At 43.3% G+C, this 12,703-nt stretch overlaps 1 protein-coding gene across 1 annotated transcript in view; it reads left to right on the plus strand.

Moving 5' to 3' along the window:
* Positions 1-7,870: 7,870 nt before the first annotated feature.
* hephl1b (hephaestin-like 1b) overlaps positions 7,871-12,703 on the plus strand; it is a 78,579-nt gene continuing 73,746 nt past the window's right edge. The window contains exons 1-2 of the mRNA XM_083643529.1: positions 7,871-8,042; positions 9,514-9,761. Of these exons, the coding sequence (XP_083499655.1) occupies positions 7,873-8,042; positions 9,514-9,761 (418 nt within the window). The 5' untranslated portion in view covers positions 7,871-7,872. The remainder of the gene's footprint in view (positions 8,043-9,513; positions 9,762-12,703) is intronic.

Consider the following 12,703-nt stretch of genomic DNA (forward strand, 5'->3'; position numbering starts at 1 on the left):
GTCAATGGCAGCTAGTGGCACGTCAATGACCTGTCAGTGGAAGCTAGTGGCACGTCAGTAACCTGTCAGTGGAAGCTAGTGGCACGTCAGTAACCTGTCAGTGGAAGCTAGTGGCACATCAGTGACCTGTCAGTGGAAGCTAGTGGCATGTCAATGACCTGTCAGTGGAAGCTACTGGCACATCAATGACCTGTCAGTGGCAGCTACTGGCATGTCAATGACTTGTCAGTGGAAGCTAGTGGCATGTCAATGACCTGTCAATGGCAGCTACTGGCATGTCAATGACTTGTCAGTGGAAGCTAGTGGCATGTCAATGACCTGTCAATGGCAGCTAGTGGCATGTCAATGACCTGTCAGTGGCAGCTACTGGCATGTCAGTGACTTGTCAGTGGAAGCTAGTGGAACGTCAATGACCTGTCAATGGCAGCTAGTGGCACGTCAATGACCTGTCAGTGGAAGCTAGTGGCACGTCAGTAACCTGTCAGTGGAAGCTAGTGGCACATCAGTGACCTGTCAGTGGAAGCTAGTGGCATGTCAATGACCTGTCAGTGGAAGCTACTGGCACATCAATGACCTGTCAGTGGCAGCTACTGGCATGTCAATGACTTGTCAGTGGAAGCTAGTGGCATGTCAATGACCTGTCAATGGCAGCTACTGGCATGTCAATGACTTGTCAGTGGAAGCTAGTGGCATGTCAATGACCTGTCAATGGCAGCTACTGGCATGTCAATGACTTGTCAGTGGAAGCTAGTGGCATGTCAATGACCTGTCAATGGCAGCTAGTGGCACGTCAATGACCTGTCAGTGGAAGCTAGTGGCACGTCAGTAACCTGTCAGTGGAAGCTAGTGGCACATCAGTGACCTGTCAGTGGCAGCTAGTGGCATGTCAATGACCTGTCAGTGGAAGCTAGTGGCACATCAATGACCTGTCAGTGGCAGCTACTGGCATGTCAATGACTTGTCAGTGGAAGCTAGTGGCATGTCAATGACCTGTCAATGGCAGCTAGTGGCACGTCAATGACCTGTCAGTGGAAGCTAGTGGCATGTCAGTAACCTGTCAGTGGAAGCTAGTGGCACGTCAGTAACCTGTCAGTGGAAGCTAGTGGCACGTCAATGACCTGTCAGTGGAAGCTAGTGGCACGTCAATGACCTGTCAGTGGAAGCTAGTGGCACGTCAGTAACCTGTCAGTGGAAGCTAGTGGCACGTCAGTGACCTGTCAGTGGAAGCTAGTGGCATGTCAGTGACCTGTCAGTGCAAGCTAGTGGCACATCAGTGACCTGTCAGTGGCAGCTAGTGGCATATCAATGACCTGTCAGTGGAAGCTAGTGGCACATCAATGACCTGTCAGTGGCAGCTACTGGCATGTCAATGACTTGTCAGTGGAAGCTAGTGGCATGTCAATGACCTGTCAATGGCAGCTAGTGGCACGTCAATGACCTGTCAGTGGAAGCTAGTGGCATGTCAGTGACCTGTCAGTGGAAGCTAGTGGCATGTCAATGACCTGTCAGTGGAAGCTAGTGGCATGTCAATGACCTGTCAGTGGAAGCTAGTGGAACGTCAATGACTTGTCAGTGGAAGCTAGTGGCACGTCAATGACCTGTCAGTGGAAGCTAGTGGCACGTCAGTGACCTGTCAGTGGAAGCTAGTGGAACGTCAATGACTTGTCAGTGGAAGCTAGTGGCATGTCAATGACCTGTCAATGGCAGCTAGTGGCACGTCAATGACCTGTCAGTGGAAGCTAGTGGAACGTCAGTGACCTGTCAGTGGAAGCTAGTGGAACGTCAATGACTTGTCAGTGGAAGCTAGTGGAACGTCATTGACCTGTCAGTGGAAGCTAGTGGAATGTCAATGACCTGTCAATGGCAGCTAGTGGAATGTCAATGACCTGTCAATGGCAGCTAGTGGAACGTCAGTAACCTGTCAGTGGCAGCTAGTGGAATGTCAGTAACCCGTCAGTGGCAGCTAGTGGAATGTCAGTGACCTGACAGTGGCAGCTAGTGGCACATCAGTGGCATGGAAGCTAGTGGAATTTTCAGTGACACTTAAATAAAAATATCAATCAATCAATCAATCAATCAATCAATCAATCAATCAATCAATCATGTATCACTGCTGCACATGGAGTCCAGTGTAGTGTATTGTGATTATTAGAGTTAGGAACCTCAACAATCCCATCCCATCCCATAGAGCCTATTAATGGCTGTTGTAGGCAAATTCCTTGTATGTCTGTATCTAGTTAGGGTGTCCCTATAGTCTCGCAGCAGTGCCAGCCGTAGATAAGCTTGATGACGTCGACGGTGGGTCTGACTACGTGAGACTAGGGTGTCCCGAATTTGTACAGTAAAGGCATGAGTGCATCAATTTACCCCCGCTCGGTCTCTTTACTTGTACTGCAGGCAGTCGGTCAGCAGGTGTCGCCCTGCGAAAATGACACATCTCACACCTATAACTCACCGGCTCAGTGCGGGTAAACTACCCAGCTCACAAAATTACTTTGTGCCATTCATTCTCTTGAATTTAAGGTTAATTAAACAAATCCAAATATTAGGCAAAAGGGAAAAACTGGCATGGGCATTTTCAAAGGTGGTCCCTTGTCCTCTCAGTCTCACCTCAAGAGATCTGCCGTTTTTGTCCAAACCCATTTGGCCTTTTGCCTGCATTATGTTATTTTCACCTATTTTTCTATTTGAATATTTATGTTACTGGGGCGGCCCGAACACTCTTGGAATTGCATAAATTATAGCTATGACTGGAAAGCTGAGACTCTTGTGGATTCAATGAGCCAAATTGTATTCATGCGTGAATTATCTTCACTTATAAAATAACCTATTGTGACCTATTATGACAGCCTTGTGAAACTTTACAACCACAGCCCTACAGCCCTATAGGGCATTCAGGGGACGTAGGGCATTTCCTATGTATACTAACAATAAGGGGGTTTCTGACCAATTTCCAGAAAAGAAGTGCTCGCCACCCAATCACCAAAAAATGCAATTCTTATACAGAAATCTCCAAATGTCAGTGAACTAGTATGAGTTGTGCCAAACAAACGTTAATATCTCAAAAAAGTATACATCACATCATCACTTATATTTTGACATTCTGAGTGAGAGCAGAATTAGTTCAAGAGTTTGATGTATGATATGTCGTGTTAAAGTTGTGTGCACTGTCGCAGTTTTTAAATTGTAAACAGTGTTAGCCGGCTAGACTCAGACGCTCAAACTCAGGCTCCATAGGGTTCCATTGCCGTTTCCACCCAGTGACGCGGTTTGTTTACCAAAATGCAGCTTGGATGATCCCTCATATTGGATGAATCAGCATGTTTGTAAACAGATTGGCTAGACTTCAGGGTGCAGCTGCTGTTCGTTTTAAACAGCAGTTCATGGTGAAACCATGCCCTCGTTGAACCCTAACTACTCCTTCATACTTTAAAGTCGAGCTGAACCCAAAGATGACCTTTCTTTTCTTTTAGTTCAAATACCTGCGTATGCAGTGCACCTATTTAATAATGTATGCAAAACACATCTCTTACAAGCACAATAAGCACTTGATGTGGCTGATAGCACAATGCTGTAACATTGAAATGTTGATATATATATATTTTAGTTTTTGTTTTGTTTTGTTTTGTTCTGTTTTGTCTGAGCCTGTTTTTGTTCTGAAAATTGTAAAATAAAATATAAAAAAAAAAGAAAAAAAAGTATGCAAAAAAATCACAAAAATCAAATTTCTTTCGTTTTTCACACTTTTTCACATCAAAAGTTCATTTTTTAAGATTTCATTGATAACAGTAATCTACAGTTTTCTGACATCACCTAGTACTATCAAACTTCTACCCCATTTCAACCAATCATATCACGACATGGCAGCTGTCAATCAAATCTTCAGTTCAGGATAATTTTCTCTTCCAAAAGAAAGAGAAAATGGCGCCTAGTGCCTGTCATCTGGCAGAATTCCTATCCCATAAACTAACTACTAACTTGGCCAATTGTATGAAACATGAACAAAAAACAAAAACGGTAATGTCTAAGAATGCAAAGAACTGGCTCATTAAAACGCGCATTCCAGGAATATCGTATTTACAGCAGCGATAAAGGCGCGCGTCTCTGGGGGCCTGGTCGTCAGGAGTCGCACCTCGAAGATTCCAGGCCGACAGGCTGCACTCTCCGCTCGGCAACACGAAGGCAGCTGGCTGCCTGCGGCTCGCTGAGCTCCACTCAGCCACTAACCTCGCGTCACCAGGCTCTTCCTGAGGAGAGCGCCACAACACGCTGAATCCCAGGCAGAACACGCCAGGATTGGCCAAAGCCCAATCCAGTCTGCAGAATTGTCAAATAAAATCATCGACATATTACTATGACCCGCCTCTCAACCTGTGATCTCAGACAAGTTATGTTTTCAGTCTGAAACGGACTCAGACGCACGTGACGAACGGGTTCAGTTCGACTTTAAGCTACTGTAGATACTAGATACGCCATTCAAAGTTTAAACGAGTCACTATAGGACTCTATCACCTTAATTCAGCTTTAATTTATCTACTGTTTGAGAAATCTCAATTTATGTTTTATGCTTTTTTCAGCCTTTAATGGGACCCTAGGAGCCAGCCTTGAGTGTGTCTCACTCTAGCAGGCTGTACTTTTGACTAAATCCACACATTTTAAAAACTGAGACAGTTCACATAACTTTAACACTACATACATATAGCCACACAACTTTAACACTACATATAGCTACATCAGACCTTTGAGCGACTTCTATCTGCTAATACTCACAAAGTCAAAATATAAGTGATGTGATGTCCAGTTTGGTAACACTTTACAATAAGGTACACAAACTTTACAGTAGTTACTAGGAAACTAATGAGAAACCAACTATTATTTATGTCATTTATTCATTAGTTAATGATTAGTTAACATCAGTTCTGAGTATAGTAGTTAATCATTAGTTAATGATTAGTTAACATCAGTTCCGAGTATAGTAGTTAATCATTAGTTAATGATTCGTTAACGTAAGTTTGTGGGTATAGTAGTTAATAATTAGTTAATCATTAATTAATGATTAGTTGGTCAGTTCCTGAGTAGAGTAGTTAATCATTAGTTAATGGTTAGTTAATGGTCAATTCATGAGTATTAGTTAATCATTAGTTAATCATGGACGTCCGGGTAGTGTCGCGGTAGATTCCTTGCCTACCAACACGAGGGTTGCAGGTTCGCACCCCGTGTTACCTCCAGCTTGATCGGGCGTCCATACAGTACCAAATTGGCTGTGTCTACAGGTGGGAAGCCGGAATGAGGGTATGTGTCCTGGTCGCTACACTAGCGCCTCCTCTGGTCGGTTGGGGCACCTGTTCGGGGGGGAAGGGAACTGGTGGGAATAGCGTGATCCTCCCCCCACGTGCTACGTCCTGCCGGTGAAGCACCCCGCTGTCGGGTGAAAGAAGTTACTGACAACTGCACATGTATCGGAGGAGGCATTTGTGTGTCTACGGCTCTCCCCAGATCGGCAGAGTGGGTGGACGTAAATCCAACTGTGGTCTCGCTGGCCAGCCTCCCCTGCCTTCCGTGAGAGGAGTCTGGCTGCATGGAAACAGGCTGCTGGCATAAGCCCTCCTCTGCTCTACAGCTGCTCTCCCATTGGAGGCGTCCATTTCAGACGCTGCCAGATTTCCGCTCCCCGCTTACAAGCTCTGTCATAGAGAGGCAAACATCACTTCCTGCTTCAGCACTGTACCAGAGTTTTACTTCCGCAATTTATTTTCCCATAGACATTTAGTAAAATGCTTATAAAAATAGTTTTACTTGGTCAAACCAAACGGTTCAGCTATATTTAGAATCGGGAGAGACCATACTGTATAACATTTCACTCGGACCAAAACTTAAAAAAACAACATAGAAAAAATATTTTCTTTAAACCCACATTTTACGTTTTGGTGAGAATAAACATTTATAGTGAAATGTTATGCGATCTCTCCTGTTTCTAAATATATCTGTACCGTTTGGTTTGAACAAGTAAAACTATTTTTATAAGCATTTTATGAAATGTCTATGGGAAAATAAATGGCGGATGAAAATCTCTGGTACAGGAGGTACGGTGGTGCAGTGGTAAGCACTATCGCCTCACAGCTCGAAGGTCGTGGGTTCGATTCCCACCTGGACCGATGTGAACACTGAAGGAATGCGTGCCCGTCCGCATGTCCTCGAGTGCCCACCGCCCGGGTGGGGTCGGCAAAATGGCCTTTCTGTGTGGAGTTTGCATGTTCTCCCCGTGCCTCCCGGGGGTCTCCTTCATATAGGAACCCCCTTCACAAAAACATGCAACATCCTGGTTGCTTATATGGTTCCTCCTCTGATCGTTAAGGGCGCCTGTTCAGAGGGAGGGGAACTGGTTGGAATAGCGTGAACCTCCCACGTGCTATGTCCTACCGGTGAAGCTCCCTCGGGCAGGTGAAAAGAAGCGGCTGACTTGACTGCCCATGTCTCGGAGGATGCATGGAATCAGTCTCGGCTCTCCCCAGATCGGCAGAGGATGGAGTAGCAACCAGGATTGAGTAATCAAATGAGCACTAAACGGGGGATAAAATGGGATAAGAAATGGGGGGGGGGGGGGACTTTGGGAGTGTGCCCTATTGTGCAGTGCAGTGCCCTGTTTTTGCGCAATTCGGCATAGCGCCACCTACTGGTAACATAGAAAATGTTGTTTATCTCTATCTCTATACTATAATGACGATAGCGTCTGTCTGTCTGTCTCTCTGTCTGCCGAATTTCGTGTAATTCGGCACAGCACCACCTATTGGCCACACAAAAAGTGGTTTATCTTGAGAACCGTTCGTCCGATCGACTTCAAACTCGAGGAGTGCGCTTAGGGGGACTCAAGGAGGTGCAGCGATGAATTTATTGCAATTTGACATAGTGCCACCTACTGGCAACACAAAAAGCAGTTTATCTCGAGAAACATTTGTCCGATTGTGACTTCAAACTTGGGGAGTGCGCTGCTCGGACCCCGATGGAGTGCGGTGCCGCATTTCATGCAATTTGGACGTATTCCAGGACTGTCTGTATGTCTGTCCTTCACGTATCTCGAGAACCGTTTGTCGGATCGACTTCAAACTTGCGCTTAGCCTTAGGGACCTGACAGAGTGCAGTGTGTGTGCGGGGGGGAAGCGCCCACGGGGTGGTGCATGGGGGAACGGGCACTGCACTAGTGCTTATAAATGTCCATTTCACCTAAAGCAGTGAAACAGCACCGCATCAAGTGACTCATCATTAGGTAGGCTAACTGTTGATACAGCTAAATAATCAGGCCTGCCTACTACCAGTTATGAAATGTGTGCAAGAGAAATTCTGCAATGGTGCGTCGGCTACGTATAGGCTACTTTCCCCCAGGTAGCAGACCTACAGTAGGCTAAGTACAGTTGTGTCGACTGAATTAAAGCAAAGCCAAGGGGATTTAAAGTTGGTTGGAGAGTTAGGCTACAGTTGTCACTTAGGCATAAGCGTATTTTTTTTTTACAAACAAGTGAACAAATGAATAAAGCAAAAGAGATATGATGGCAGATTTATTTCGCCTATATTTTATAGGCTGGCTAATTCTATAGGAATTGTATTGTATTGTAGGAATGCAACAGCCTGAGGAGATGAGTATCCCTGCACGTCTGCTCTGATATGGTAGATAGCCTATATCTACCACAGCAGGTCGCCGTCACTGCTCTCTGCTGAATAGCGCGAGTGTTTTGCCAGAGTTGCTGCCCCCGCTGCAATGCAATGCGCAGTGTTGACGTGCTGCTTATGGGGAGTCAACGGATGTTTCCTCTCTTGAAGCCAAACCCCCGCTAGACACTCGGCCCTGCATCTAACGGGACAAGTCATTTGGACATCATGGCAGGGACGTTGAAGCTGTTGAGTTTGTTGGCTGTTCTATCCTCCCTCGCGGAAGGGGCGCCGCGGCGCAGGGAGAGAGTTTACTATGTGGGGATCATTGAGGACGTCTGGAATTACGCACCAACTGGAAAGAACCTCATAAACGGGCACGAAGTCGCGGACGATGAGTGAGTTTGAGCCAGGGTCAACTTTAAATGTGTTGAAAATATTTAATCATGCGGATAGGAAGACCATGCGCGACCTAGTGTGAAAAGTGATCATCAGGTTGATTCGCCCTGTCTCAACCTCGCATGGGGTGTAGTGCGCTGACAGATAGCCTATGTGGTGATCGAGAAACTCAAGGGACAAAGGCAGACATGTTGATTAAAACTTTCAATGAAAGTGATACTTCATGGGCAATATTTTTTATTTTAGGCTACTATATGAAGCCTGGTGGATGCCAAGATTCAAATGAGGCATGATTATTAGTGACTGTCTTCTTTCATGAGGTTGCAGGCTTCATTGGCTGTTGTTCGTTTCTTTCAGTATTATAATTGTCACTGAACTGTAGAACAATTTAAATGTTTTCCTGCCTCATTGCCAGTCTGTTTCAGGTATGATAGTGGTGTAGGCACATTTGAGGCATAGCTTCCTTATTCCATAGTTTTAAAGAGATGTTTGAAGCATAACCCAAATTGTTAGCATTGCACAATTTAGTCTTTTCCATCACTTTCACTTACCTCCTACACAGATTGCCCAATAGTCACAGAGGAATACCACACAGGTATGCTATGCTCCAAAGATGCACAGCCAGGTGCATCTATGTTTTATACATCTGCACAAGATCAGCTGTGCTCAAAACTTAGTATTTTAGCCTACTCTGTCTGAACAGTCTTTTTATCACATTGTCCAATGGGGAACTAAGATAGAGGAGTGTGTTTTACAATAACTGGGAATGAGCTGCATGATATGGCACAGGTGAGGTGCACAGATTTCAAATTGATGTGCGAGAAATCTACTTAAAAACCACATAAGTAACCTACTTTCAGCATAGAAAACCTATAAAGTGAACTGATGGCATTTAGTAGGCTATAACCACTGAGGCATTAGTAAGCCCAATGAATAAATAAGCCCCCATACAGAAACAGTGAGAAAAGCCTCGTAGCACCCAAAGTTCCAGGTGCAGTGATGGATACTTTCTGATGCCTTTTAGGTGGTGATTAGTGTGTTAGTCCTGTAGCTAACATGCAGCACAAATACTTTGAGGTGTGTCAGTAAATTCCTATGACCAGGTGGTCAGTAACACCCTGAAGTCAGACTGTCACCAAGGTTATCTGTAATCTGCTGCGGGTCCCTGTAAATGCAATGCTTTCTGTTCTAGATTTTTGTTTGTTTGTGAATTGGATTTACTGTAGCACAACTATGGTGGCAACAGCTCCAGTAACAGGTTATTAGCCTGTAGCAACATTATTAGCGTGTAGCAACATGTAATCACAATGACATGTTTAATTGTTAGAGCTGCAAAACAGATAGGTGAAATTTGTTCTCAAACACACCACGACACCAGCAAGAATTACAGCATACAAGCTAGTTTCTGTATGTTTTAAGATGAAATTTATGCCGTTGCTGGACTGTCCTTCCATCCATATCTGTTCTCAGACATGCATCTGACTACTTGGTGGGAGGACGCCATCGCATCGGCAGTTTGTATAAGAAGGCGATGTTCCGGCAGTACACGGATGCCACATACCGTTTCCAGGCCCCCCGACCTAAATGGTTGGGCTTCCTGGGGCCAATACTGCGGGCCGAGGTTGATGATGTCATCGTGGTCCACCTGAAGAACTTTGCAAACAACAGGAGTTACTCCATGCATCCCCATGGAGTCTTCTATGAGAAGGATTCAGAGGGTAATGTACAGTGATACCCAGAAACACACACACACACACACACACACACACACACACACACACACACACACACACACACACACACACACACACACACACACAGCATCAAAGAGACACTACTAAGACTTTTGTATTTGGAAGAGTTTTGATGTCAAATTAGATACCTCCTTGACAAAAGTGACACAGACTGATACACAATGATAGCTAGGCTATAGACGGTTTTCACCAGAGCTCAACCCCACAGCACTTCCTTTTTCTCAGCATTCGGCAAACTGCAGAAATATTCAGTCGACATTGTTACTTTTGTTTTCGCTGCTCAGCTGTATAGACGGTTTTCACAGAATGGTCAGTCCTGCACTTGAATGTTTTTTTTTCTTTTATGTCCATAGCAAACACTGCAACAGGAAGTGAGCGAGGGTTCAATTTAGAATGTTTTTGTTGTCAAGTTAAAACCGTCTATAGGATCCATAGTAATACATTTTAAAGAATATCGAATGAGGAATTAAAAGGATTTCTTTCCAAAATGGATATAGAGTTTTAGAAATGATCTCTCCTAATAAATCATGACAAAATGTGATGCAAAAGGTATAAAGGTAAATTACATAATTTCACATCACATTACCATTGTTTGGATGACATTTAAGACTTTTTTTTTTATGAAAGCAAGTGAGTGACATCACAGATACCTGAAGAAGTCAATGTGGACTGATCACACATACACATTCTAACATGTGAAATGCTCTGGCAAAATGTACCATCACTTTAAGTTAAATTGTTTTCTTAGCAAATTCCTTTAAAGGGGGACTTACCCCCCCCCCCCCCCCCCTAAATATACAGCAGCAGCAGCAGCAGCATCCATTCACTGACAAATAGTCCGAACAACACACACTTACTGCGGCAAGTTGGTTGCAAAAATCATATCTAGGCTACATAAAAATTAAAATAAATCTGATTTGCATCTGAGAAACCAAATCTAATCATATTGGGGGTCCATGGCCCCAATGTGAACTAAATTAGGGCTCCTTAGTATGAACAAGGTTGGGAATGATTTACAGCAACATAAAATGCAATTTCCTTGCTTTTATTTCTATTTATGATTATAGTGACTTTTATTGATAGTATTTATGTTACATCACTACATGACCATCTTGGTAGGAAAATAACAGGCGATTGTAATCAATTAACAGGTGATTAACAGGTCAAGTGATACAAACAGCCAATGAGCTGTGTGTATTGTAGCGCCATATTGGTAGGAAAATGCTTGTGACATCATGGGAATAGGCTTGGAGTTGTGAGGAGCCGGGAAAGGGTACAGGGGGAGTAGGGGAGTTACTATATTGAAATCCCATAGTCTTTGGGTACAACGTGACGTCAGGTTGTACCACATTTTGTGCAGTTTTGAGGGCAAAAGAAAAGCCCATAGAGGTCACTTATGCGGCTGAAAATTATACAAATGGTACAATGGTAATAGTTTGGTCTCAAATGTGGAAATTCTGACCAGAATTCTTCACACACCACCCCCAAAGTCATATATATTGTTTAAAAGCTGGGGGTAAGTTACACTTTAACCCATTGATACCTGATGCAGCATTTGTGTGTGTATCCCTTTAAGACCGCGAAACGCGTTAACGCGGTGCGCGTTCTTAAAGGGATACGCACACAAATGAGGGATATACACGCAAATGCTGCATCAGGTATCAATGGGTTAAGGGAGTGTTCTATTTAACCCAGCTTTGATCAAAACACTTGTTTGACCAGGTCAAACACAAACATGGATATTTCTCTGATTTGTTTCTTCTTGGAGCTTTTCCAAAAGTTTAATCAAATGTAATTTAAAAAAATCATGCAGAAAAGTAGAATAAAAATAACTATAGACGTACAGGATCGATGTTCAAGGGATTTAGCTGGTGGACATTCATTGTAGTTTTGGCATTCTTTTACCACACTGACCTGACATGGCTCACATAACAGACACAAAGGTATATGAATTCTTATCTTGTATCAGGTTTTTTCGTTACCTGATGCTTGACTGAGATTCATTGTGGCAGATTAGATAAGTTCTCCTACTCTTCCACTTCGGGGCCAGACTGACTCGCATAACAGGAAGATGACATGGGAGAAAAAATTGCAATGACACAAAGAGTTCTTTTAGATCAGTGCAAAAGGATGTGTGTACAAAGTGTGACCTGGCTGGCACACTTTCATTTTCACTTTCACTGGTATTCTATTCTGGCAGATGTTTTGAACTCTGCAAATCTGTTATGTAATACCCCACCATCCCCCACCATATTAGGGAGATGCTTGCTGTTCTGGGAATTTTCCAGTGCTCTCAAATGTTTGTTTCCTCCTTGAAACAGGTTATGAATGGTGTCCTGCCCTATTTCCGAGATGTAAGTCATTCTGTGAGTCATTCAGACAGGACAAATGTTCTGTAGCGTACAGAACAGAACAGAACAGAACAGAACAGAACAGAACAGAACAGAACAGAACAGAACAGAACAGAACAGCCTCTCAGGAGTCAAAACATCAAGTGATCAAATCTGCTAGGCAAGGCAAGGCAAGGCAGCATTATAGCACATCTCATACATATTACGTATTACTATATGACTAGTGTTTTATGTATGTATGTGTGTATGTATGTACATACATATACATGTATGTATATATATATATATATATATGTATGTATATATATATGTATATATATACTGTATATGTATACATATATATATATATATATATATATATATATATGTATGTACATACATACATGTATATATATGTGGATATTTCTATAGTATGTGTTGTTATACAAGTATAAATATAATAATTTAGTATTGTGGAAAAGGGGTGGGAGTTAATAAGTTATACTTCTTCTCACTCCTTTTCGAATATGTCTACATTTGTTACCCCTTCATCTTTATTTCACAATACTATTTCAA

Source organism: Poromitra crassiceps (genome assembly GCF_964638095.1).
Source record: "Poromitra crassiceps genome assembly, chromosome: 1".
Taxonomy (NCBI): Eukaryota; Metazoa; Chordata; class Actinopteri; order Beryciformes; family Melamphaidae; genus Poromitra; species Poromitra crassiceps.